This window comes from Phyllobates terribilis, unplaced genomic scaffold, assembly GCF_046119375.1.
Source record: "Phyllobates terribilis strain yellow unplaced genomic scaffold, ASM4611937v1 Scaffold_8__6_contigs__length_399053987, whole genome shotgun sequence".
NCBI lineage: Eukaryota > Metazoa > Chordata > Amphibia > Anura > Dendrobatidae > Phyllobates > Phyllobates terribilis.
Window position 1 is genome coordinate 168,124,312 of NW_027362768.1, and position 27,490 is coordinate 168,151,801.

Consider the following 27,490-nt stretch of genomic DNA (forward strand, 5'->3'; position numbering starts at 1 on the left):
CTATTACCCTGCAGTTATGAGGTTAACTTGCAGGTTAATAGTGTTCTGACACCATGTGGCCAACACACTGAGAGCTCCACTGCCAGGAGGGAATGAAGTTTATTCCCCCGGCAGGCTCTCTCTTTCAGTCACACGGGGGGTGGCGCCTGCACAGTTTCAGTTACTGCTCTATGCATAGTGAGTGGCAGCTGCAACCACGCCCCTGACACCGACTGACAGCCAGTCCTAATGCTGAGCCGGCTGTCAGTCAGTGTCTCAATGTGGTTATAGCCACTGCTCTCTTTGCACAGAGCGGTGACTGAAACTCTGCCAGAGCCACCGCTGTGACTCTCAGTGTGATGGCTGCACGGTTTCAGACCACTATTAACCTGCAGATTAACCCCATATCTGTAGGCTTATAGTGTTCTTTTACATGACAGGTTCCCTTTAACCTTCTCTGCCCCAGTGTTTTATCATCCACTCCCCAGAAGAGATTCTGGATCTGATACTTAGATGAGTAATATTTGAGATCCATGCCCCCTCCGCTGTGAGCTGTTTACTACAATGCCTCCAACGTCTTCACAGCAGGCGTGTGGTCATGCAGCTAAGCGAACACGTGAGGTCACCATCATCTAGAAGGGTCCATTTTTATTTTACTACGGAGCCCTCTTTCCTCTATACACCCCTGGCTGCAAGGACTAAATTTATCAGATTCAACTATTGGCTTCTTTTAAAATATTAACCCCCAAAGGAAGGAGTTGGAGGGGTTAATTTATTATTATATTATCAGCCGTGATCCATCAGCTCTTGCTTTTTAGGAGTGGAAAACATTTATTGTGCTACTTTCTCTGTGTTGAAGATTCCCAGGAGGAAAAACTTAATAACATTTACATAATTGATACATTTACAGTATGTTACATGGTTACAGTCTGCAAAACTATAATAACTCAGTTCTGCATCAGCTTTCCTCCATCGTTTTTATAGATGTGTCCATCCAGAGGTGTTTTTTGGTGAGGTCTGAGGATAGATATCCTATAAAAATATATATATATATGGACAATTGTTACAGTCATATACAATGTATCCAGGATTGACACAATCTTTTCACACAATCAACAAGACAATGTTCCTTATATTTACAAAACATTTTGTGCCAAGGTCATCTTCACCCCACGCTCCAGCCTGCGGGCAGGTAAGTCTGATTGGTGAGGTCACACGGCAGCTGGTCATTGGCACCAAGTCCCTGGTTTAGTCCCAGAGGCTCCAAGTTTGGCCATCGCTCCTTATTCTGGTAGCTCGGTGGGGCAAGCTGAACATAATCCCGAGATGCTGGTTGCCTTTCACTGGTTAGCGTCAGTTCACAGAGGATTTCCAGACAGGAGGATTGTGCTGCTTCTTCCAGACGCTTCTCGTACAGAATAGAATCCGGCTGGAAGAGGAGACAACATGGTTACTGATTAGACTTGATGGAGAAATGTCTTAAAGAGCATCTCCAACCTCCTACCACGTGGGCTCAGAAATTGTTGCTCCTGCCTTCAGCTTCTGTTTACCATAATCAGACATACTAGCAGCTTTGGGGGCAGTTTCTCAGTCACCCACAAAGTCCTCTGATATTGGCTTGAGTGGAGAATGAGGGGTCTTAATGTAAAAATTAAAAAATTGCGATCCCTTTTCAGATGCGACTTTACAACACTGCACACACATCCTGGTGCCTCAATCCACACAAACTTTCTCCATGAAATTGAAACCAAGAGAAATCAGAAATGGGCCCCCTATGTTCAGTGCCCTATAAAAGCATCATGGGCTTCCCCTATGGTACATATGCATTTGTCTCACCCACTCGCCCCCCTCAATCTCCATCCTTTTCCATGGCAGTCATTATAGTACTGAGGGAGGAAGTGGCTAACTTCTCCTTCTGCTTGGACATTTATGCAGCTTGAAACGGAAGTGCAGAAATTGAAAGATGTCACATATTCGGATGGAGCAGGAATGATAATCATATTATTTCCCAGGAACAGCTGAATGGTTTTAAGCAACGATTCAGAAGAATCTGGGATTTTATTAATATTTTTATTTTGGGGGATAGGTAGGAAAATATGGATCCCTGTTCAATGCTTATGACTTTGTATTTCTCACGATCGGCTCTTATTAGATGTTACCTGATACTGCTTCTCGATCTCAGCAAGAAATGTGTCCAGCACGCGGTGCAGGTTCGGTAAAGGGGGCCACAGCTTGTCTTTTAGCTTCCTAAAGAAAAAAACATCCCATAAACATAATACAGGCAAAATCCTATTGATATCCTTTTATATACCATAATTTTTATTCAGCCAGAACTATATCTAGACTTTACTTTATCCAGGGCAAAGATTTAGTCAACTGGCATAGCTATGTATTAATACAGGGTGGCTAGTTGGCTTGACCCTCACAGCCAGCCCCCCAGATGTCACAATATAGTTAAAGAAAAAAAGGTGCCGTGTTGAACAGTTGAAAAAAGATTGATTGTTCTCAGTGGGAGAAATAAAATAATAATCTTGTAGTTATGATATATTTTAATAGCTAACAAAAAAGTGATGTCATACCAATTATGTAAGCTATTGATATATTCATTCTGAGCTCACTGTTTGTTTTTTAAGTGTCCATTTATTATGTCATGTCTCTGCTCTTTTTGTGCATATATTTGTGTTTCTTCAGATACTTTGTTATACCATGCCTGAGGAAGAGACCTAACTAGTCTCGAAAGCTGCTGTGTAACATCACTTATTTTATTTTTGTCATCCATTAAAAGGTATCATAACTACAAGATTATTATTTTGTTTCTCCCACTGATAACAATCAATATAGCAAAAAGAATCAACAAAAAAGTCTTGTTCACACAACAAGGGAGGTAAAAAAAAGGTAGACGGGGAACACCCACTGAGAACTGAACCTGAAGCTACACAAGCAGACAAGTCACTGGAGCAGCTCTTAAAGTAACAGAAATCAGCCAACAATATGGAGCACTCTGAGCCCCTCCATGTATACAGATATATAATATCAATATGACTGACGCCGAGCATGTAGGATTTGAGTTGTTTGACACTTTTACTTGCCTGTAAAATAAGGGGAAGATACAAGGCAGACAAAATCCTGCAGCCAAGAGAATCAGAAGAGACACAATGATCACCGGAGTCACCCAGACTGCAAAAGAGGAACATGCGATAATATATATTCTATTACTTCCTGAGTATTGACTATAAAAAAATAATATGATTTATCATATATCTCTGTTTGTGGGAAAGGTGAGTGATAACTATTATTGCTGCCATGGCTGTCAGATTTACATATCACGAGGACTCTATGAGGAATGAGGGTTAACTCTTTCAAAACCTGTAATTGTGGCCATATAGATTAATACTCAAGTCTTCTAAGTATATAAAAATAATCAACAATATATGATATGTAAGAATAACAGAACTGAAGGAAATATAATGGCTTGCAATGGGCTTTATTTTAGGGGTTGTTCCCATTCGATTCAGGAAAGTGAACGCATGCGTTCCCTTTTTTGGCATCAGTTGGAATTCAATTCAATTTAATTAAATTAAAGCCCTATAATGGTAATTACACAAGATATGTGTCCTTCTTCGGTCTCCTAAAAAGGGAAGAGCCCACAACCATCCTGTAATATTCCTCACCAGAGCCTGAAGAAGATTTGGTGGTGATTCTTGTGGACCACTCGCTCCAGAACCCCTGGACTTCCTCCTGACTAGGACTAGCTCTGATTTGTAGGGTGTAGCTTGTATCAGAGACCATGGAGATCTCCTTGTTGTGAACATCGGCCGGGACCTGCAAAGTCTGAGATAAAGCACACTGTGAGGACAGGTTTACACTCTAGCTCCAAAGCCAGGGGTCTAGCCTGGAGCGTCTGGACCCAAGTAGAAAATCTACAACAGACCCCCACCTATCATGTGCAACATCTACTGTTCCCTACAGTCTCATCACCAATACGGTAAAATTATCATTTTGTTTCTCATTGAGGGGAAAGGCAAAAACTTAACACACAACCAAAAGCCATTGTCCTCTTGGACGTTAGTCTTGCCCCATCTCATTACTTGTCCCCAACTTATCTTTTCACCCCTCAGCTGTGTTCCCGCCTCATATACTTTTACCGTCCAAGATTTCTCATTGTCAGTTGAAAAGCGGATTTGATAGATCAAATATTTTCTGAGTTCTGGCATTGGACTCGACCAGTTGAGAGCCAGCTTGTTCCCAGGCAGATGAAGGACGAGTAGATCCGGGGCTGGCGGGAGAACTGTGTTCAGGGAAAATTAGTGACATTATTATTAGAATATATTTATATACAGTACAGACAAAAAGTTTGGACACACCTTCTCATTTAAAGATTTTTCTGTATTTTCATGACTTTGAAAATTGTACATTCACACTGAAGGCATCAAAACTATGAATTATCACATGTGGAATTATATACTTAACAAAAAAGTGTGAAACAACTGAAAATATGTGTTATATTCTAGGTTCTTCAAAGTAGCCACCTTTTGCTTTGATGACTGCTTTGCACACTCTTGGCATTCTCTTGATGAGCTTCATGAGGTAGTCACCGGAAATGGTCTTCCCACAATCTTGAAGGAGTTCCCAGAGATGCTTAACACTTGTTGGCCCTTTTGCCTTCACTCTGCGGTCCAGCTCACCCCAAACCATCTCGATTGGGTTCAGGTCTAGTGACTGTGGAGGCCAGGTCATCTGGCGTAGCACCCCATCACTCTCCTTCTTGGTCAAATAGCCCTTACACAGCCTGGAGGTGTGCTTGGGGTCATTGTCCTGTTGAAAAATAAATGATGGTCCAACTAAACGCAAACCGGATGGAATAGCATGCCGCTGCAAGATGCTGTGGTAGCCATGCTGGTTCAGTATGCCTTCAATTTTGAATAAATCCCCAACAGTGTCACCAGCAAAGCACCCCCACACCATCACACCTCCTCCTCCATCCTTCAAGGTGGGAACCAGGCATGTAGAGTCCATCCGTTCACCTTTTCTGCGTCGCACAAAGACACGGTGGTTGGAACCAAAGATCTCAAATTTGGACTCATCAGACCAAAGGCAGATTTCCACTAGTCTAATGTCCATTCCTTGTGTTCTTTAGCCCAAACATGTCTCTTCTGCTTGTTGCCTGTCCTTAGCAGTGGTTTCCTAGCAGCTATTTTACTATGAAGGCCTGCTGCACAAAGTCTCCTCTTAACAGTTGTTGTAGAGATGTGTCTGCTGCTAGAACTCTGTGTGGCATTGACCTGGTCTCTAATCTGAGCTGCTGTTAACCTGCGATTTCTGAGGCTGGTGACTCGGATAAACTTATCCTCAGAAGCAGAGGTGACTCTTGGTCTTCCTTTCCTGGGGCGGTCCTCATGTGAGCCAGTTTCTTTGTAGTGCTTGATGGTTTTTGCAACTGCACTTGGGGACACTTATTAAACCTGACAGGGCACACCTGTGAAGTGAAGACCATTTCCGGTGACTACCTCTTGAAGCTCATCAAGAGAATGCCAAGAGTGTGCAAAGCAGTCATCAAAGCAAAAGGTGGCTACTTTGAAGAACCTAGAATATAAGACATATTTTCAGGTGTTTCACACTTTTTTGTTAAGTATATAATTCCACATGTGTTAATTCATAGTTTTGATGCTTTCAGTGTGAATGTACAATTTTCAAAGTCATGAAAATACAGAAAAATCTTTAAATGAGAAGGTGTGTCCAAACTTTTGGTCTGTACTGTATGTAGATAGTACAAAGAAATTACAAGAAAAAAACAATAGCTCCTCAGGGGTGGGACTAGTTCTTCAGGTGCTCACATCTGGAATTCCGAATTGTGCCCTCCTCTTCGGTCCCTAAGTCATATTTGGCAATGCTGAGCATATATCTTGGAAATCACATGTAGAGGAACATGTATGTGAAGTTGTGTCCCCTCTCTGCCCTTTAATTATACGCTTTTCCTCAACAGCTCCCTAGGCAGCTGACTACTTTGCCTTACCTCCATTCCATCATCAGAGTTTCTTTCATAGCTCTAGCAGATGCTGTCCAATAGGATTCCCATAATCAGGGTGTTATTGGTAGGATCCATTATATTTTTTTTTGGGGGGGGGGCTCGTTTCTTGTTGTCTCTGGATACAATTCATCATCATGAGAAATATTTGCCACCACACACATCAATCACACATTCACACATTTGCCATTATGTTGAGGGTTGGAAGCAATGTCCTCAGAAGTGCTTACCTACATGGTTCAGCATAAAGGGTTTTTTATAATACAAGCCCCACTTCCCATCCAGTAATCTTGCATTCAGCTTTACAAACATGGTGCTGTCGTTCCTTGCTGAGAACACACAAGGACATTCCTTTGGATGTATCATGTTCTTGCAGAGCTGCCATGAGGATGCGCTAAGTACAGAAGAGAATATCTGAGATTAAACCAGGGACAAGACATTTAAGACACTCATGGAAGACAAAGAAGAGCACATGTGGTAGGTCGTGGGTCATTGTTGTCCTACATAATATGATGCACCTTCAAAGATATCACCCAACTTCAAGTAATAAGACCATCACCAATGGTAAGAGGTGTGTCACCCTGGCCTGGATGCCACATGTGTAATAAAGCTGTGTCTGAGAGCAAGGGGGAGGTTCTCTAGTCAGGGGAACATTAGCATGCAGTACCTCCTGTCTCAGGCCAGTAGGAGGAGCAGGCTGCCCCTATAAAAGCTGGTGCTGGGGGCAGGGTTAGGGAGAACTGGACGACCTGTCTCAGCACTGAGACTTGTCCCAGAGCAGAGCAGGGACAAAAAGTTATATTGCACCTAAGAGGAAGTGTGGCAGGATGAGAGCCACAAGCCAGAGACAAGAGGCGAAGTGAGCCTGTCTTGGGAGATAAAGGACTTAATTTACCAGACTTTGGTGTCTGAGGTTGGGAGGATTCCACATCCTACGGCAGATAACCAGTCCGCAGGGGACTGTATATTCCTTGGCCTAAGAAGCCTGGAGGCACTGCCACAACAGAAGGGACCAGCAAAGCCGTACCAGGCTGGGAGCAGAAAGGAACCCACGTCGCAGGCCATACAGGCGAGAGTACACGGAAAGCTCGGAAACGTGGGCTGTTACCCTATAAGGAGGAGATAGCCAGAAGGAGCACAGAAAGCACGGTAGGCCTACACCCTCACCCTGACCAGGGCCAATTTCCCCATTGCTCTCAGACATCCAGGTCCCCTCCTAGCCGGGACTGTTTGTGGGTCAGTTTACCTGTTCTAGTAAAGACCCTGGACTGCAACCTGTCGTCTGTGTGCTCCTTGCTCCTCCAGCACTATCAGCACTGGGACTCTCACCACCATCACTCCCACCATCCACTACACAGCCCTGGGGCCGCACTCTTCCCGTGGGGAGTCACACCATCCCAGCTGCATACATCATCAGCCCCAGCGGTCTGCCTTGCAGCGGCGGTTCCTAATGACCGCAAATCCACTGGTGGCGTAGTCGGACATAATCAACAGCACATAACGGACTACCACTGGCCTGACCACCCTGAGCCACGGAACCGGGTTGCCACTACTACTCCCATCGTTCCCCTACTGCCCGGATCCGAGTGCCCCACGGCCCAGGGGGCGAGTCAGAGGCACCACATATAGGGGTCATTCTTAAAGGTCAAGCAGAAGAATAAACTTGGCACATACCTAAGACCCCTAAATATAAGGGGGCAATTTCATTATGGACCCACCAAGTAGCAGATCATTAAAAAGCGCAATGCACTGCAGAGCAACACAGCAAATGTCTACCCTATGATACCACTAGTGGCTGCCGATCATAGGTGAACTACATTCCCCAACATCTCCATTGGCATCATAGACTCACATCCCCACTTCCAGAAGGAGCCAATACATACCATGTGCTATTATCAGAGCGTTGTGGGGTATCTTCAGACCCCCTTATAATTACCTCTCTTGTGCATATCTATAGTGCACTTGAAGGAATTGGGCATCTACCATCTTTTCATCCCATTTACAGCAGATCTGAGACAGGTCCGAGGTGAAGCACTGGAACTTGATGGTTTCTGGGAAGAGCAAAATAACTTCGGATTAGTTTCACTAACTTAGAATTAGCTTAGAAATAAGTTATGTGCTACTAATAATATATATTGTCATTTATTGCAAAAATCAGAGCTGCAGTGTAAAGAATGGTTTCTTCAGCAGATCTCAAAATCCTATCCAATTCAGATGGGACTTGGAATTAGCTCATGTATTATTTTGACGTGTCCAATGCTAGAATCTTGGACAGTCTCAGTTGCTCTTCTGAGCATTTCAAATTGGGAGCTCTGAAATTGGGAGCTGTTTGATGGGCTCTTCACAGTGTTGAGCTTCTTTAACTACTTTGTGGGGTTAAAAGGAATCTGTCAGCAGGGTTTTGCTTTGTAATATGAGAGCAGCATGATGTAGAGGCAAAGCCCCTGATTCCAGCAATATGTCACTTACTAGGCTGTGTTTTGCCGTTTCAATACAATCAGAGTTTTATCAGCAGGAGATTATCACTACAGGACTAGGAGTCTGGTGTCTCCTGGTACAGCCACGCCCCCACCACTGATTAGCAGCAATCTCTCAATATACAGTGTACACAGAAAGCTGTCAATCAGTGGTGAGGGCGGGGTTATACAGGGCTCAGCATTCCGAGCTCTGCTAGATCTGCAGCAGAGAAAACTGTGATTTTGTCTCAACTGCTGCACCCAGTAATCTGAGTGACACATCGTTGGAATCAGGGTCTCTCTCCTTACATCATGCTGCTCTCAGATTCCTTTCTAAAAAATGGGATTTTGTCTCCCTCAGTCTGAAAAATTGCTATTTTGTTAGTGAGGGAGATAGGGACCATCAACAGCAACTCTGCAGTGTGCGGATCCCATCAAACAGCATTAAATATCTCAGCTTCTTTGACCTCTGTTATTGTGAAGAAAGGGAAACACATCTTGTATCCATCTACCTGCAGACTTCAGACTAGTGAATGTAACTGCCTCAGACCAAGGACCCCATATGGATGGCTTCTCCCACTTCCATGATGTGCGGACTCGGACTTGGTACAGAAGACCGGGCTTGAGTGGGGGGAGCAGAACTTCTTTGACCTCTTTAATTATTGTAAGATGTTTAGGAGCCGGTGAGTTCACCAATGTAGGGAAAGGGGTCGGTGCAGGTGCAGGAGTAGGGTCACCCATCTGGTGGAGGTCCTCAGTGGACATAAACTGGACCTCATATTTGAAAATGAAACTCATATCCAGTTCCGGAGGTTTCCACGTGACCCGGAATCGTTCAGGACCTTGTTCCCACACAACCTTTATGTCATGTGGAGGCGGTAATATAACTGAAAGAGAAAACCGAGGGAAATTATGGAGAACAACTGGTCTCCCCGCTACACCCTGGCTGTCAGGAGAGCAGAGCGAGGGATGGAGGTGGGAGTAGATGACCAGGTGACAAAGAAAGCATGAGAGCTAACATGGAAAACTGTGAAATCAGACAGCTACTTCTTGTCCCAGAAACTGAAGACAGAAAACTGGAAGGAGGAAGCTTAAAAGAGAAAGAGACTGCAAAGGATAAAAATGGCACATAGTGACTGCTTAGGTTGAAGAGACCATTGAGCAGGAAGAGACTGCACACAGAGTATGCTGAAGAAGAAGAAGAGACTGCACACAGAGTATGCAGAAGAAGATGAGACTGCACACAGAGTATGCACAGGAAGAAGAGACTGCACACAGAGTATGCACAGGAAGAAGAGACTGCACACAGAGTATGTGGAAGAAGAAGAGACTGCACACAGAGAATGCAGAAGAAGAAGAGACTGCACGCAGAGTATGCACAGGAAGAAGAGACTGCACACAGAGTATGCAGAAGAAGAAGAGACTGCACACAGAGTATGCACAGGAAGAAGAGACTGCACACAGAGTATGCAGAAGAAGAAGAGACTGCACACAGAGTATGCACAGGAAGAAGAGACTGCACACAGAGTATGCAGAAGAAGAAGAGACTGCACACAGAGTATGCACAGGAAGAAGAGACTGCACACAGAGTATGCAGAAGAAGAAGAGACTGCACACAGAGTATGCAGAAGAAGAAGAGACTGCACACAGAGTATGCAGAAGAAGAAGAGACTGCACAGAGTATGCACAGGAAGAAGAGACTGCACACAGAGTATGCAGAAGAAGAAGAAGAGACTGCACACAGAGTATGCAGAAGAAGAAGAGACTGCACACAGAGAATGCAGAAGAAGAAGAGACTGCACACAGAGTATGCACAGGAAGAAGAGACTGCACACAGAGTATGCAGAAGAAGAAGAGACTGCACACAGAGTATGCAGAAGAAGAAGAGACTGCACACAGAGTATGCAGAAGAAGAAGAGACTGCACACAGAGTATGCACAGGAAGAAGAGACTGCACACAGAGTATGCAGAAGAAGAAGAAGAGACTGCACACAGAGTATGCACAGGAAGAAGAGACTGCACACAGAGTATGCAGAAGAAGAAGAGACTGCACACAGAGTATGCACAGGAAGAAGAGACTGCACACAGAGTATGCAGAAGAAGAAGAGACTGCACACAGAGTATGCACAGGAAGAAGAGACTGCACACAGAGTATGCAGAAGAAGAAGAAGAGACTGCACACAGAGTATGCAGAAGAAGAAGAGACTGCACACAGAGTATGCAGAAGAAGAAGAGACTGCACACAGAGAATGCAGAAGAAGAAGAGACTGCACACAGAGTATGCAGAAGAAGAAGAGACTGCACACAGAGTATGCAGAAGAAGAGACTGCACACAGAGTATGCACAGGAAGAAGAGACTGCACACAGAGTATGCACAGGAAGAAGAGACTGCACACAGAGTATGCAGAAGAAGAAGAGACTGCACACAGAGTATGCACAGGAAGAAGAGACTGCACACAGAGTATGCACAGGAAGAAGAGACTGCACACAGAGTATGCAGAAGAAGAAGAGACTGCACACAGAGCATGCAGAAGAAGAAGAGACTGTACGCAGAGTATGCAGAAGAAGAAGAGACTGCACGCAGAGTATGCAGAAGAAGAAGAGACTGCACACAGAGTATGCAGAAGAAGAAGAGACTGCACACAGAGTATGCACAGGAAGAAGAGACTGCACACAGAGTATGCAGAAGAAGAAGAGACTGCACATGTGGCACCCCAGGGGTCTGGTTTCCACAGTAACAGCAATGTTATGTCTGAGAGCAGGTGGGAGGTCTCTTGGTCAGGGATCCTATGCATGCCACACCTCCTGCCCAGTCCTGGGAGGGGAAGAACTTCCCCTATATAAACTTAGGGCTGAGGCAGGGTTAGGGAGTAGAGAAGAAGTAGAGACAGAGAAGAGAAGCAGATATAGGAAAAGAACATCAGGAGCTCTGTGGGAGCAGTGCTACAAGGAGTCAGGGGCTGGCAGCTGCAGAGCTCGCCCTGACTGAGAAGTTATCACCGGACCCGGAGTCCGAGGCTGTGGGGACTAACTCCTATCCAGCAGCAGAAACCGACCGGCAGGGGATTGCAGGTCCTCTGGCCCAGAAACCCAAAGGCACGGTCACACGCGTGGGACCAGCACCGCCGTCGTGGAGCGGAAGCTACTAGAAGGCCCCGAGTCACCGGCTATACGGGTGAGCACCACACGGTACACTCAGGGACATGGGCTACTTATACCCGCCTTTAGCAAGGTAGCCAGAAGAGTACAGTCAGTTTGGGAGGCCTACAACTCCGCCTGGCCAGGGGAGATCCCATCTGCTCAAGGACTGACCAGGCCCCGATCGCTAGCCAGTACTCCGGGAGGGTCTATCTTTGTCACCAGTAAAGACCCTGAACTACACCGTACCGTCTCCGAGTGTTTCCTGTTACCCCCATCATCCACGTCGGCTGCCCTGAGGCCATACCCCTCCCGTTGGGGGTTATACTATCACGCTGCACAATCCTACCACCGGCCTCAGCGGTCTGCCCTGCAGCAGCAGCTCCTTAGCTGTACTCAACGGGTGGCGTAGTCGTCCAACATCTACCAAGACTGCCACACACTTAGTTTGACACCCTGGGCACGGACCGGGTTACCGCCACGAGACTACTACCCCCATCTGATCCGGCTCCGGGTAAGCCCCCGTGCGCGCGATGCCGCACGACACAGCAGGCCCAGGGGCGCGTCACACACAGAGAATGCAGAAGAAGAAGAGACTGCACACAGAGTATGCACAGGAAGAAGACTGCACACAGAGTATGCAGAAGAAGAAGAAGAGACTGCACACAGAGTATGCAGAAGAAGAAGAGACTGCACACAGAGAATGCAGAAGAAGAAGAGACTGCACACAGAGTATGCACAGGAAGAAAGTATGCAGAAGAAGAAGAGACTGCACACAGAGTATGCAGAAGAAGAAGAGACTGCACACAGTATGCAGAAGAAGAAGAGACTGCACACAGAGTATGCAGAAGAAGAGACTGCACACAGAGTATGTAGAAGAAGAGACTGCACACAGAGAATGCAGAAGAAGAAGAGACTGCACACAGAGTATGCAGAAGAAGAAGAGACTGCACACAGAGTATGCACAGGAAGAAGAGACTGCACACAGAGTATGCACAGGAAGAAGAGACTGCACACAGAGTATGCAGAAGAAGAAGAGACTGCACACAGAGTATGCAGAAGAAGAAGAGACTGCACAGAGTATGCACAGGAAGAAGAGACTGCAGAACAAGAAAGGACTGCACATCAACAAGAGACTTCAAGGGAGGAAGAGACTGCACATGATTAAGAGACTGCACACAGGCTGCACATGAGAAAAAAAACTGCACAGGAGGAAGAGACTGCATACATAGTCTGAACAGGAAGAAGAGACTGCACTCAGTGACTGCATAGCATAAATAATGAATACATTAATTATAAATAAAGAAGAGACTGCGCATAGCGACTGCATTGGAGGAAGAGACAGCACAGTGGGAGAGACTGCCCCATCGTGACTGCACATAAGAAATAAGCACAAGCAATGCATGAAGGGCCATCTCAAGTTTTTATGTAGAGAAGAGCAGATGGATTTTTAATTCTAGGCCACGTTCCCACGATGAGCTTTTTGGTGAGTTTTTGATGTTGCAGATTTTCTGCAGCATTTCTGCATTTATTAAGTAAGATAGGTTATTTGCACTTTTTTAAAAAATGCGCGCCGTCAAAAACTTATCGTGGGAACGTAGCCTTAGTGTACAGCACGTTGCCAAGATTACCCGCTACCCCGCAGATTCAGAGTGGACGGTTACCTAGGTAAGGAGCTAGCTCGTCTCTCTCTGAAGGAGGCTGGATCACTGGATCTGAGCAGCTTCTGTCCCCTGCGCTTCGTCCATGCTACAGAGACAAAGATACCTTTGCTAACAGCATGGGAGAGCGCTGAGACAATGGTCTGAACTGCCAATATTCAAGACTGCACCGCCACCAGCAACTATGAATTCAGGGGTCAGGAGAGGTGCACTACAGAAGAAAAGACGCCGAGACGACACCTGTAAATCGTTATTCTCAACATTAAAGTTAGCAGCTATTCAAATGGTAGGTGATCTCTGGGGGTCCAACTGCTTGGGCCCTCACCGATCCAAAAATGGGGCTCTGATTTGCCCAATTGGAAGTGAACGCTGCCTATGCAAGCGCCACCGCTTCATTCATTCTTCATGGGATGTCGGTAAGAACAAGCTCTGTACTTGGATATTTCCAGCAGTCCGAAAGAGAATAAATGGATGGAAAGTCCTCATCCATGGTCACCGCCCCAACATGGCAATTGAGAGCAGCGCGGCTTCCAGCTGTCGGACCCTCCACGGTCTGCAAGTTATCACTAAGGAATAGGTGATAAGTTTACATGTTGGGAATAAGCCTTGAAATCCTGCCCTGAGCGACTGTTACATGACATGAGATCTTGTGTGATTCTCTAATACACTCTTTTATGGCAGTCTGTACCCTGCACACTTTGGCACAGTATTGACTGCTGTAATAACTTATTTGTGCCAAAGTATCTCCAAGAAAAGTCCTTAGCTCTTACCATAAAGCTCTAATTCTAATTTGCGGCTGCGCAGGGTCCGGTTCGTCATTTTGTCTCTCACAGTCACATTAAGGTCATTGAACAAGATGACCTCATCGTGTTCGCAGACGTAGAGAGTGCGGCTGGAGGTCTGCACCGAGATGTCACATTCCTCCTCCGATTCCCTGCGAGGAGTGAAAACAAATATCATCCATCAGAGAACGATCGAAGGTTCTTGCCTTTGATATTTATTTGGTTACTGCTCACATACAAAAGCTGAAGACCTGCACAGACCTAATTCTTCTCACAGCAGATGGTTTGTTACAGTTGTATCCAGTCTAGATAATCCTCTATGAGCCAAACATATCTGCAGCTCTCATCTCTCCTGTCCTAAAAGTTGGTTACAGTCTCTTGAGCTCAAAGAGGATTGTCTAGGCTGGATACAATTGTAACAAACCTCAAATGGATACATTTTGATCAGGAGTTTTTTGGCCTTTGGTTACAAAGGAGAAGATTTCTGGTGACTGACAGGCAACAGAGATCTTGAAAATGGTGAAGAATTAATGTAGAATATAAATCAGTAAGGCTCAGAAGTATGACTAAGGCCACAGCCCCACTATCAGTATTTGGTCAGTATTCGGTCAGTATTTTTTCTCAGGCGTGGGATCCAAAACCAGGAGTGGGTGATAAATGCAGAATTGGTGACTTGTTTCTATTATACCTTTTCTCTGATTGCTCCTCACCTGGTCTTGTCTCCCACTCCTGAGAAAAAATACTGACCGAATACTGACCAAATACTGATAGTGGGGCTGTGGCCTAAAGTCAAGAGGAGGATGCAGGAGGACATGGGAATGGGCATCAGAGGAGAGTATGTGCACAATTTAGTGATCGGGTGACTAAGACTCTAAGGGGTAACATTTCTCCTTATGGAGAGCGACATCCCTGGCCTGGCATGCCAATGTGAGGAGGCTCACAAGCCATGCAATGATCCTCTGGGAAATTAAATATGCAAATTGCCTCTTCAGAGAGGATGAGGGCTTGAACTCTAGTGCCACCTATTGGAAGTAGCAATCCTAAAGTCAATATTGAGTATTAGGATTGCTATGTCCAATAGGTGGCACTAGAGTTCAAGTCCTTGTCCTCTCTGAAGAGGCAATTTGCATATTAAAAGACTTATCATTCGTGGGCACGTACTTGCCATAAGCGTAATAGAAGCCATAAGAGACGTCCCCCCTTCCTGCCCAGTCCTCGGTCAGCACCTCCTCAGCTTCCCAGTAACAGATAACCGTCTCCAAGTTTCTAGAGAAGCAATGAGGGACATCATGGTCTCCGGATAAGAGGAGGAGGTCTGCAAAACATGTTATATACATTTATATGTACAGTGTTAGGACGGACAGCAGGAGCCCCTGTGCAAGAAAAGTATGTGATCCCTTTTTCAATAGGGGGCAGTGTGTTCACAATTCTCCTTTTGTGTAGATTTGCTGTATTACATTGTTCATATATAGGTTTTGGTCCTAATTTTGTTACTACAGTTCAGTTTACTATCAGCATTATAGGGTCCTAATACTGACGTGTTATGGGGGCCTATTAATTGTACTGATGCCCTTGACTTAAAGTGAAACTGCCATGCATGATGATGCTACTAACCTGCAGACATGAAAGTGCCCGGCCACAGTTCTGAAAGTGTGGCACTCGGGATAAAATTGCTCTGGGAACAAGTGGATGACTGAAAGCTGTCTGCCCCCGGGAGGCATAAAGCTCATTTTATTTCTCCCAATCCTGGGCCCCATCCTGGTATATATGTCCCCCATACTGGTATATGTGTCTCTAATCCTGGGCCTCTTCCTGGTAAATATGTCCCCCATCCTGGTATATATGTCCCCCATCCTGGTATATATGTCCCCTATCTTGTGCTCATCCGGATATATATCCCCCATCTTAGTATATATATCCCCCCATCCTGGTATATATGTCCCCCATCCTGGGCCACTTTGTTGTGTATATGTTCCCCAACCTGGTATATATGTCCCCTATCCTGGACTCATCCAGATATACAGTACAGACCAAAAGTTTGGACACACTTTCTCATTTAAAGATTTTTCTGTATTTTCATGACTTTGAAAATTGTACATTCACACTGAAGGCATCAAAACTATGAATTAACACATGTGGAATTATATACTTAACAAAAAAGTGTGAAACAACTAAAAATATGTCTTATATTCTAGGTTCTTCAAAGTAGCCACCTTTTGCTTTGATGACTGCTTTGCAGAATCTTGGCATTCTCTTGATGAGCTTCAAGAGGTAGTCACCGGAAATGGTTTTCACTTCACAGGTGTGCCCTGTCAGGTTTAATAAGTGGGATTTCTTGCCTTAGAAATGGGTTTGGGACAATCAGTTGTGTTGTGCAGAAGTCTGGTGGATACACAGCTGATAGTCCTACTGAATAGACTGTTAGAATTTGTATTATGGCAAGAAAAAAGCAGCTAAGTAAAGAAAAATGAGTGGCCATCATTACTTTAAGAAATGAAGGTCAGTCAGTCCGAAAAATTGAGAAAACTTTGAAAGTGTCCCCAAGTGCAGTTGCAAAAACCATCAAGCGCTACAAAGAAACTGGCTCACATGAGGACCGCCCCAGGAAAGGAAGACCAAGAGTCACCTCTGCTTCTGAGGATAAGTTTATCCGAGTCACCAGCCTCAGAAATCGCAGGTTAACAGCAGCTCAGATTAGAGACCAGGTCAATGCCACACAGAGTTCTAGCAGCAGACACATCTCTTCAACAACTGTTAAGAGGAGACTTTGTGCAGCAGGCCTTCATGGTAAAATAGCTGCTAGGAAACCACTGCTAAGGACAGGCAACAAGCAGAAGAGACTTGTTTGGGCTAAAGAACACAAGGAATGGACATTAGACCAGTGGAAATCTGGGCTTTGGTCTGATGAGTACAAATTTGAGATCTTTGGTTCCAAACACCGTGTCTTTGTACGACGCAGAAAAGGTGAACGGATGGACTCTACATGCCTGGTTCCCACTGTGAATCATGGAGGAGGAGGTGTGATGGTGTGGGGGTGCTTTGCTGGTGACACTGTTGGGGATTTATTCAAAATTGAAGGCATACTGAACCAGCATGGCTACCACAGCATCTTGCAGCGGCATGCTATTCCATCCGGTTTGCGTTTAGTTGGACCATCATTTATTTTTCAACAGGACAATGACCCCAAACACACCTCCAGGCTGTGTAAGGGCTATTTGACCAAGAGGGAGAGTGATGGGGTGCTACGCCAGATGACTTGGCCTCCACAGTCACCAGACCTGAACCCAATCGAGATGGTTTGGGGTGAGCTGGACCGCAGCGTGAAGGCAAAAGGGCCAACAAGTGCTAAGCATCTCTGGGAACTCCTTCAAGATTGTTGGAAGACCATTTCCGGTGACTACCTCTTGAATCTCATCAAGCGAATGCCAAGAGTGTGCAAAGCAGTCATCAAAGCAAAAGGTGGCTACTGTGAAGAACCTAGAATATAAGACATATTTTCAGTTGTTTCACACTTTTTTGTTAAGTATATAATTCCACATGTGTTAATTCATAGTTTTGATGCCTTCAGTGTGAATGTACAATTTTCATAGTCATGAAAATACAGAAAAATCTTTAAATGAGAAGGTGTGTCCAAACTTTTGGTCTGTACTGTATATGTTCCCCATCCTGGCATATGTGGCATCCCGGTACCCGTTCTACTACTGCTAAATGAGACAGTTGTAGTGTGGTAGTAGATTTGTTCCATTATGTGTACTGAGTTAGGGGATATAATACATTGCATTGTAAATTGTACTTTCCTGCCATCTGCTGGCCAATGGGTGTATATGAAAGAAAGTGATTTATCTCCACTCAACAAGTGGCCATAGCAACGGCTGGGAGGAGCCTCCCAGCTCAGGCCACACTCTGATTGAACTCTGGTACAAACCAGTTGTGGGCGGTTCCTGCTGCCTCAGGAAGATTGAGGAGAGACATTATTCTCTCAGAGAAGTGTTTTCAATGCCAGTCTACACTGAGGGGAAATTTTTCCTCACATAATCTCCTTCACAAAAAGAGTGAAGTGTCTTCTAGTCAGGAGAGATAACGCTGTACATGGACTCTCCTGCTCTCTGGTTATCCTGATCGCTTGTAGCCAGGACCAGATCCACCTGGCTGCCACGCCACCGACTTTGCTTCAACCTACCCCCTGCAAGGGGGAGCGGTGGCATAAAAACTCTGAGTACATCCACACTTTAGTGTGTTTCCACAGAGAGCCAATCTGTGAAGCGAGAACTCTGCTCCAGCCGCCCTGAGAGGCCATAACAATGCTTGTCTCATGAGGAGAAAACCATTACTTTCATAGGCACAATATACTGTGAACTTTGCCTGTAAGAGAGACTGTACCCCGTTACCTCATTCAGTAAAATTGTTATGTTTACAAGTTCACCTACGTGTCTGGCTGCTTGAGATTGCACAAACATCATGGGCACTCCAAAACCTGCCCCCAGACACCACTGCTACAGGAGTGCCCCCGGGGGAGGGTCCTATACCATCCACAAGTGCCACCTCACACTTTTGAAATTGTTGTGGACACCAGCAGGGGTGGATTAAGAGTAGCAAGGGCCCCGGGCAGTTTAGAAGGCACCCCCCCACACACACACACACCCCTGATGTATCACATGTCACATGATCCCCTGTGATAGATCATGTGATAGTTCACGCAAAATTAATTTGGCACAATATTAATTATAATATTTTTTTTTAGGCTGTGTGCCCACTATGCGTTTTTTAAGCGTTTCCGCAGCGGCAATTCCGCTGTAGAAACGCTTAAAAAACGCTTGGTAGAAGGTCTGCCATGTTCCCCAATGATAATCCACATGTGCTGTGTACATGCTGCGGAAATTTCCGCTGCGGATTATCATTGCGGAAAAATCCGTAGCAGTACCAATTATTTTGCGGAAGCGCTGCGTTTTCGCCGCCATTGACGTGCATTGGAACGCATGGAATCCGCATGACTGCATCTGTACATGCAGAATCCATGCGTTTCAATGTGCGGATGGTACCCGGGTTTGGAGAAGAGGAGACTCTCCTCCGGACCCGGGTACCATTGAACCTGTAAAAAAAGAATAAAATAAAAAATAAATATTATACTTACCTTCTGATGGTCCCCGGTGTCTTTATCCGATGCGTCCTGGCTTGCCGGCAGCTCACGATGGTCTGAAAAGGACCTGCCGTGACGTCATTTAGTCATGTGACGGGTCACGTGACCGCTGACGTCGGCAGGCCATCAAAAGGTAATTATATATTTATTTTTTACCATTTTTTTACGGTCACACTATATAAATCCATGCCGGTTATATAGTGTGACCAAGTTGTCAAGCACTTTCCAAGTGATGCTAAAATCGCTTGGAAAGCGCTTGTCAACCCGCATGCAGAAATGCATGTGAAGAACGCTTCACATCCGCTTGTCCCTGGCAGGAAAAGCGCATGTACAATCCGCATGTACAATCCACATGTACAATCCGCATGCGTTTTTTCTGCCAGGGAGATGCAGAAACGCTCAAAAAAAATCCAGACCATTTCTGCATCGTGGGCACATAGCCTTACATTAATTGTATGACTCAATATGGAGCACACGTACCATCTATACACAGCAGGAGGCCGCACGTAGCCATCTATACAGAGCGGGAGGCCGCACAGCACCATCTATACACAGTGGGAGGCCGCACGTAGCCATCTATACACAAGGGGAGGCCGCACGTAGCCATCTATACACAGCGGGAGGCCGCACATAGCCATCTATATACAGCAGGAGGCCGCACATAGCCATCTATACACAGCGGGAGGCCGCACATAACCATCTATACACAGCGAGAGGCCGCACGGTGCCATCTATACACAGCAGGAGGCCGCACGTAGCCATCTATACACAGCAGGAGGCCGCACGTAGCCATCTATACACAGCAGGGGGCCGCATGTAGCCATCTATACACAGCGGGAGGCCGCACATAGCCATCTATACACAGCGGGAGGCCACACGTAGCCATCTATACACAGCGGGAGGCCACAGATAGCCATCTATACACAGCAGGAGGCCGCACATAGCCATCTATACACAGCGGGAGGCCGCACATAGCCATCTATACACAGCAGGAGGCCGCATGTAGCCATCTATACACAGCGGGAGGCCGCACGTAGCCATCTATACACAGCGGGAGGCCGCACATAGCCATCTATACACAGCAGGAGGCCGCACATAGCCAGCTATACACAGCAGGAGGCCGCACGGTGCCATCTATACACAGCAGGAGGCCGCACTTAGCCATCTATACACAGCAGGAGGTCGCACGGTGCTATCTATACACAGCGGGAGGCCACACGTAGCCATCTATATACAGCGGGAGGCTGCACGTAGCCATCTATACACAGCGGGAGGTCGCATAGCGCCATCTACACACAGCAGGAGGCCACATGTAGCCATCTATACACAGAGAGAGGACGCACGTAGCCATCTATACACAGCAGGAGGCCGCACGGTGCCATCTATACACAGCAGGAGGTCGCACGGTGCCATCTATACACAGCAGGAGGCCACACGTAGCCATCTATACACAGACGGAGGCCGCACGGCGCCATCTATACACAGCAGGAGGCCACACGGCGCCATCTATGCACAGCGGGAGGCCACACGGTGCCATCCATACACAGCGGGAGGCCGCACGGAGCCATCTATACACAGCGGGAGGCCGCACGCAGTCACGCACACACAAACATATACAGACATATACATACACGCATAAACACATTTGAAACACAAAAATACATATAAACAGAATCACACAATGATATCTGCCTGCACACACACACACTCAATCACACATACACACACTCACTCTCACACATACACACTCTCTCACATACACACTCTCTCACATATAGACTCTCTCACACACACACAGACACAGACACACACAGACTCACCATCTCCCTGCTCGGTTCCAGTCCTCCTGCTCCTTTCCGGTGCAGCACTGCAGGCCGGACGCACACTGCGTGACGTCACAGTTAGGAGACACGGCCGTGCACAGGGCCGTGTCTCCTAGCAGTGACGCGACCGGGCCAGCACAGGGAAGTTAACAGCTGTAGTCCTGGCCCGGCCGGAGAAGAAGCAGCGTCCATGCGCCGCTGCTGGGGGAGCGGTCCGGGGGCCCCCCCGCCACTGTCTGCCAGTATGTGCTGCGGCGCCACACATATAATGAGGGCAATCTGGCCATAGTCACCCCGGAGCCCCGGGTCCCCTGGAGGCCCAAGGCCACGGGCGGTAGCCCAGATTGCCCTCATTATAATCCACCTATGGACACCAGGGAAGTGTTGAGGGGTCCAGCAACCCACTTTAGCTAGCTACTGTGACATCATTATCTGCTGCCAGTGAAGCTGGCCCTTCTGCAACATCTGGTGTCTCCCCAGTGGCCCACCACATATACAGCTCTGGCAAAAATTAAGAGACCACTGAAGAGTTTTCTATTGGAAAACATGGAAAGACTGGTGGAAAGCATGGGAAGACGAATGAAAGCTGTGATTAAAAATCATGGTCAGTCCACCAAATATTGATTTCACAGTTCAAAACATGAGTAATTTGAGGTCTGAAATCACTATTTCTTTTTTGCATTTTTATGCTTTATCATTTGCTGCAAATAAATACAAAATTTTTAGCTTTGAATTTCAGAGACATGTTGTCAGCAATTTATAGACTAAAACAACAATGTACATTTTACTCAAAAATATACCTATAGAGAGAAAAATCAGAGAAGTTGAAAATTTTGCAGTGGTCTCTTAATTCCCCCATCCTGATATATATGTTCCCCATCTTGGTATATATGTCTCCCATCCTGGGCCCCTTTCTGGTATATATTTTCCCCATTCTGCCTCTGCATAAAAAAAAATCATTCTACTCACCTTCCTCTAGTCCCTTGATGTGCGGACCCTCTTCCGTAGCCAGCACGGAGGCCGACAGCTGACATTGGTGTGCCTGCTATGGTGACGCATGACGTCTCTGTCATGCCACACCAAGGGCTGGCATGCCGACGTCAGCTGATTGGCCGGCATGTATTGCAGCACAGGGAGACGAACATCCAGCTCAAGTGGGCTCTGGCACTGGCGGCCCCCCCTCCCACATGGGCACAGTCAAGTTCGCACCCTCTGCGACTGCGATCGTTACACCCCTGGCTGCATGCACCTCCATAACACAATTAACCTGCAGATTAATAGCGTTATCCGACCTGACAAGTTCTCTTTAAATCATAATGACAAATACAGTTGTGTTCAAAAGTTTACATACCCCAGCAGAATTTTTCCTTTCTTGGCCTTGTTTCAGAGAATATGAATGATAACAAAAAAAACTTTTCCTCCACTCATGGTTACTGGTTGGGTGAAGCCATTTATTGTAAAACTACTGTGTTTTCTCTTTTTAAATCTTAATGACAACCAAAGACATCCAAATGACCCTGATCAAAAGTTCACATACCCTGGTGATTTTGGCCTGATAACATGCACAGAATTTGACACAAATGGGTTTGAATGGCTACTAAAGGTAACATCCTCACCTATGACCTGTTTGCTTTTAATCAGTGTTTGTGCATAAAAGCTGAGTGAGTTTCTGGGATCCTTGACAGACTCTTGCATCTTTCATCCAGCCACTGACATTTTTGGATTATGAGTCATGGGGAAAGCAAAAGAATTGTCAACGGCTCTACGGGAAAAGGTAGTTGAACTATATAACACAGGAAAGGGATACAAAAAGATATCCAAGGAATTGATAATGCCAGTCAGCAGCGTTCAAACTGTGATTAACAAATGGAAAATAAGGGGCTCTATAAAAACCAAACCACGGTCAGATAGACCAACAAATATTTCGGCCACAACTGCCAGGAAAATTGTTTGGGATGCAAAGAAAAACCCACAAATAACATCAGCTGAAATTCAGGACTCTCTGAAAACTAGCGGTGTGGATGTTTCAAGATACACAATAAGGAGGCACTTGAAGAAAAATGGGCTGCATGGTCGAGTCGTCAGAAGAAAGCCATTACAGCGCAAATGCCACAAAGTATCTCACCTACAATACGCCAAACAGGACAGAGGCAAGCCTCAAAACTTCTGGAACAAGTTAATTTGGAGTAATGAGACCAAAATTGAACTTTTTGGCCACAACCATAAACATTACATTTGGAGGGAGGTCAACAAGGCCTATGATGAAAGGAACACCATTCCTACAGTAAAGCACAGAGGTGGATCGCTAATGTTTTGGGGATGTGTGAGCTACAAAGGCACAGGAAACTTGGTAAAAGTTGAAGTAAAGATGAATGCAGCACGTTATCAGCAAATACTGGAGGCAAATTTGCACTCATCAGCCCGGAAGCTGCGCATGGGACGTACTTGGATGTTCCAGCATGACATTGATCCAGAACACAAGGCCAAGTCGACCTGTCATTGGCTATAGCAGAACAAAGTGAAGGTTCTGGAGTGGCCATCTCAGTCTCCTGACCTCAATATCATTGAGTCACTCTGGGGAGATCTCAAGCGTGCAGTTCATGCCACACAGGCCAGGAATTTACAGGAAAAGGAGGCTTTTCGCCAAGAAGAACGGGCAGCTTTACCATCTGAGAAAATAAAGAACCACAAAAGATTTCAAGCTGTCATGGAGAAAAAAAATTTTTGTTATCATTCATATTCTCTGAAACAAGGCCAAGAAAGGAAAAATTCTTCCGGGGTATGTAAACTTTTAAGCACAACTGTATCACGTGCACCAGAATCTTATTGTGTTAATCTACAGATCCAGAGCTGAAATTCCCTGCTTGTTCAGCTAAGTTCACATGTTTGATTTTCAGCCAGAAAAAAAGCAAATGATTATTCACCTGCATTGTACTACATATGATGTGCGTTTTTATACATCAACAGTGAATAAAATATTCTACAGCAAATATTTTCCTAAGTTAATAATGGCAACGGCAATGTATCCATAATAATCAGATACTATAAAGTTGGTCCTCAGCAGATCTGATTTTTTCATCGCACACTGATAGACTTGAAGTGGTGGGTGTCATCCAAAATATGGAAGAGACTCGTGAACTCTGCGATATTTTTCACTTAGACATTCCGTCCGCATAAAAACGGTCACCTGAACAGCCCAGTTGAATAACATTGATCCAAGTGCTGTCTGTGTAATATCACATTCTTCCATGGATATCACTTAGACTGAAAATACAGTCATGAATATAGCCATCTGGTGATTTACATTCAAGAAAATGTCATCTTTGCACCAGACTTTGTATAGTAAGTAATGCATGTACACAGTGACTCCACCAGCAGAATAGTGAGCGCAGCTCTGGAGTATAATACAGGATGTAACTCAGGATCAGCAGAGGATAAGTAATGTAATGTATGTACATGTTACACGCACGCCGCTAGGTTCTGATAGGGGCGAGACAGGTTACATGAATTCTTTGGAATCCTGGGGGAACTGTTACTCAGAGCGACCATAGACCATGTGCTGCAGCTTCTCTCAGGCACACAGGGGTATTGACCCTCGGGCACAGACACGTAGGTTGTTTCACTTGCTGACCAGACACACTTGACAAGAGTCCTCATAAACGGTAGAACAGTAGCATTTAATAAGAAGCCGCACAGCCAGTGCAAGTTAAGTCTTATGAGCAACAGGCTCCAGTGACAAACAGTACAGTTTCCTTAGCAGCACAGCAGTTCACAGTCTTCCCAGTAGTACAGGACAGCACAGTTCTAATGCAAAGGCACATTAATGAACACAGCATTCTTTACAGCACAGTGAGATGGAGGAGGGGGGAGGGTTTGCTGAGGGAGATGATCCATGTGACACCATTTCTTCCAGTCCTTATCTTTCTGCCTGACAATAATCTGCACTGCTAGTTCAGGAACTCTACCTGACCTGTGCTTAGCTTCACTCCTGACTTGAATCCTTTTCACTTGCAGGGGCGCTTCTGTCAGATACAGAACACACACACCACCATTCTCTTTAGCTCCAGCCAGTCAGTAAACAACTTCCCCACAATCCCCCTGGGGCTCTGCTAAAACACTCCTCTTCTCCTGTGACTGTGTTAACCCCTGTAGTTGCTGGATGCTTCTGGAGCACAACACTTCCTGTCTCGTGTGCTTGTGTTACTGCTAATAGTTGCTGAATGCTTTTAAAGCAACATCACTACTTCTGCATGTCACAATCTGCAACAGCACTACTTCTGCATGTCACATACACAGTGACTCCACCAGCAGAATAGTGAGTGCAGCTCTGGAGTATGATACAGGATGTAACTCAGGATCAATACAGGATCAGTAATGTATGTACACAGTGACTGCACCAGCTGAATAGTAAGTGCAGCTCTGGAGTATAATATAGGATGTAACTCAGGATCAGTACAGGATAAGTAATGTAATGTATGTACACGGTGACTGCACCAGCTGAATAGTGAGTGCAGCTCTGGAGTATAATACAGGATGTAACTCAGGATCAGTACAGGATAAGTAATGTAATGTATGTACACAGTGACTCTACCGGCAGAATAGTGAGTGCAGCTCTGGAGTATAATACAGGATGTAACTCAGGATCAGTAATGTAATGTATGTACACAATGACTGCACCAGCAGAATAGTGAGTGCAGCTCTGGGGTATAATACAGGATGTAACTCAGGATCAGTACAGGATCAGTAATGTATGCATACAGTGACTGCACCAGCAGAATAGTGAGTGCAGCTCTGGAGTATAATACAGCATGTAACTCAGGATCAGTAATGTAATGTATGTACACAGTGACTATACCAGCAGAATAGTGAGTGCAGCTCTGGAGTATAATACAGGATATAACTCAGGATCAGCACAGGATAAGTAATGTAATGTATGTACACAGTGACTCCCACAGCAGAATAGTGAGTGTAGCTCTGGAGTATAATACAGGATGTAACTCAGGATCAGAGCAGGATAAGTAATGTAATGTATGTACACAGTGACTGCACCAGCAGAATAGTGAGTGCAGCTCTGGAGAATAATACAGGATCAGTAATGTAATGTATGTACACAGTGACTGCACCAGCAGAATAGTGAGTGCAGCTCTGGAGTATAATACAGGATGTAACTCAGGATCAGTAATGTAATGTATGTACACAGTGACTGCACCAGCAGAATAGTGAGTGCAGCTCTGGAGAATAATACAGGATCAGTAATGTAATGTATGTACACAGTGACTGCACCAGCAGAATAGTGAGTGCAGCTCTGGAGTATAATACAGGATGTAACTCAGGATCAGTAATGTAATGTATGTACACAGTGACTGCACCAGCAGAATAGTGAGTGCAGCTCTGGAGTATAATACAGGGTATAACTCAGGATCAGTACAGGATCAGTAATGTAATGTATGTACACAGTGACTGCACCAGCAGAATAGTGAGTGCAGCTCTGGAGTATAATACAAGATGTAACTCAGGATCAGTAATGTAATGTATGTACACAGTGACTGCACCAGCAGAATAGTGAAATAGGGTGAAACCAGTAAAATTCCTGCGATTTAGGGATCAGAAGTTTTGGGGCTGTATATTCTAGTCAATTAAAGACAGTAAAGGGGCTCAGCCATTTTCATGAATTGATAAGGTTTTCTCATTCACAGACCTAGAGGTTTTGTCCAGTCAAAATAATAATAATAATAATCAGAGATCAATGCAGTGATGTGAATTCTAAAAATATTTTTATTCTAATTCCTTACAGTTTTCAAGATCTGTACTCGCTGACAGTGAATTTTGACATTTACTTTTTAAATTAAAAGGCTGAAGACCTTTCCTTGGAGCTGGGCCAAGGAGGAGGGGGAATAGTTGGCTGCCCAGGACGCCATTAACGTGGCAGTACATTTTATTGATAACTGAACCTGATTTCACACTACTAAGTTCAGAATCATCAGCCTGGATACAAGGGGCGGAGAGGTTTGTGCTGCCGCAGTGTTCAGCTCAGAGGATTGCTGGTACATTGTCACAAGCTCATCAGCTGTGAAAGATTTTAGCTCATGACTAGTGGTTCAGCCTTTGAATGTAAATGTTTCAATTCACTGACAGCAAGCAGGAATCATGAATAGTACAAGAACCAGAACAAGGTGAGCTCGAAAATTACCTTCTTCTGTAACTTTGGGTTTCACGACAGAGCAGAGCAGGGTGAGCAATGTGCACAAGGTGACGGGCAGATGTCTTCTCATGTCTTTAGAGGTGTTCAGGTCCCAGAAGCTGACACTTAGCATAATGCGATGGTGGTATAAGTGCTCTCTTATCTAACGTGATAGCTTCTAGCTTACGGAAGCCCCTTACAGGGAGCCCCATGAGCCATCAGTGTGTGGTAAACCCTGTGACAGTGACACGGTGGCGGCAGTCGGTGCATCCTGTTAGTGGCTGGTGCTGGAGGGTAAAGCCCGAGCG

General features: G+C 45.5%; 1 protein-coding gene across 1 annotated transcript; it reads right to left on the minus strand.

Moving 5' to 3' along the window:
* Positions 1–420: 420 nt before the first annotated feature.
* On the minus strand, positions 421–27,490 carry MPL (MPL proto-oncogene, thrombopoietin receptor). The gene is made up of 11 exons (XM_073642649.1): positions 27,192–27,490; positions 15,203–15,356; positions 14,030–14,193; positions 8,973–9,347; positions 7,941–8,055; positions 6,235–6,398; positions 4,125–4,267; positions 3,651–3,810; positions 3,065–3,156; positions 2,139–2,222; positions 421–1,408 (listed from the first exon to the last, which is right to left on the minus strand). Exons 1-11 carry the CDS (start codon positions 27,313–27,315, stop codon positions 1,145–1,147), a joined length of 1,839 nt encoding a protein of 612 aa, XP_073498750.1. The 5' UTR covers positions 27,316–27,490; the 3' UTR covers positions 421–1,144.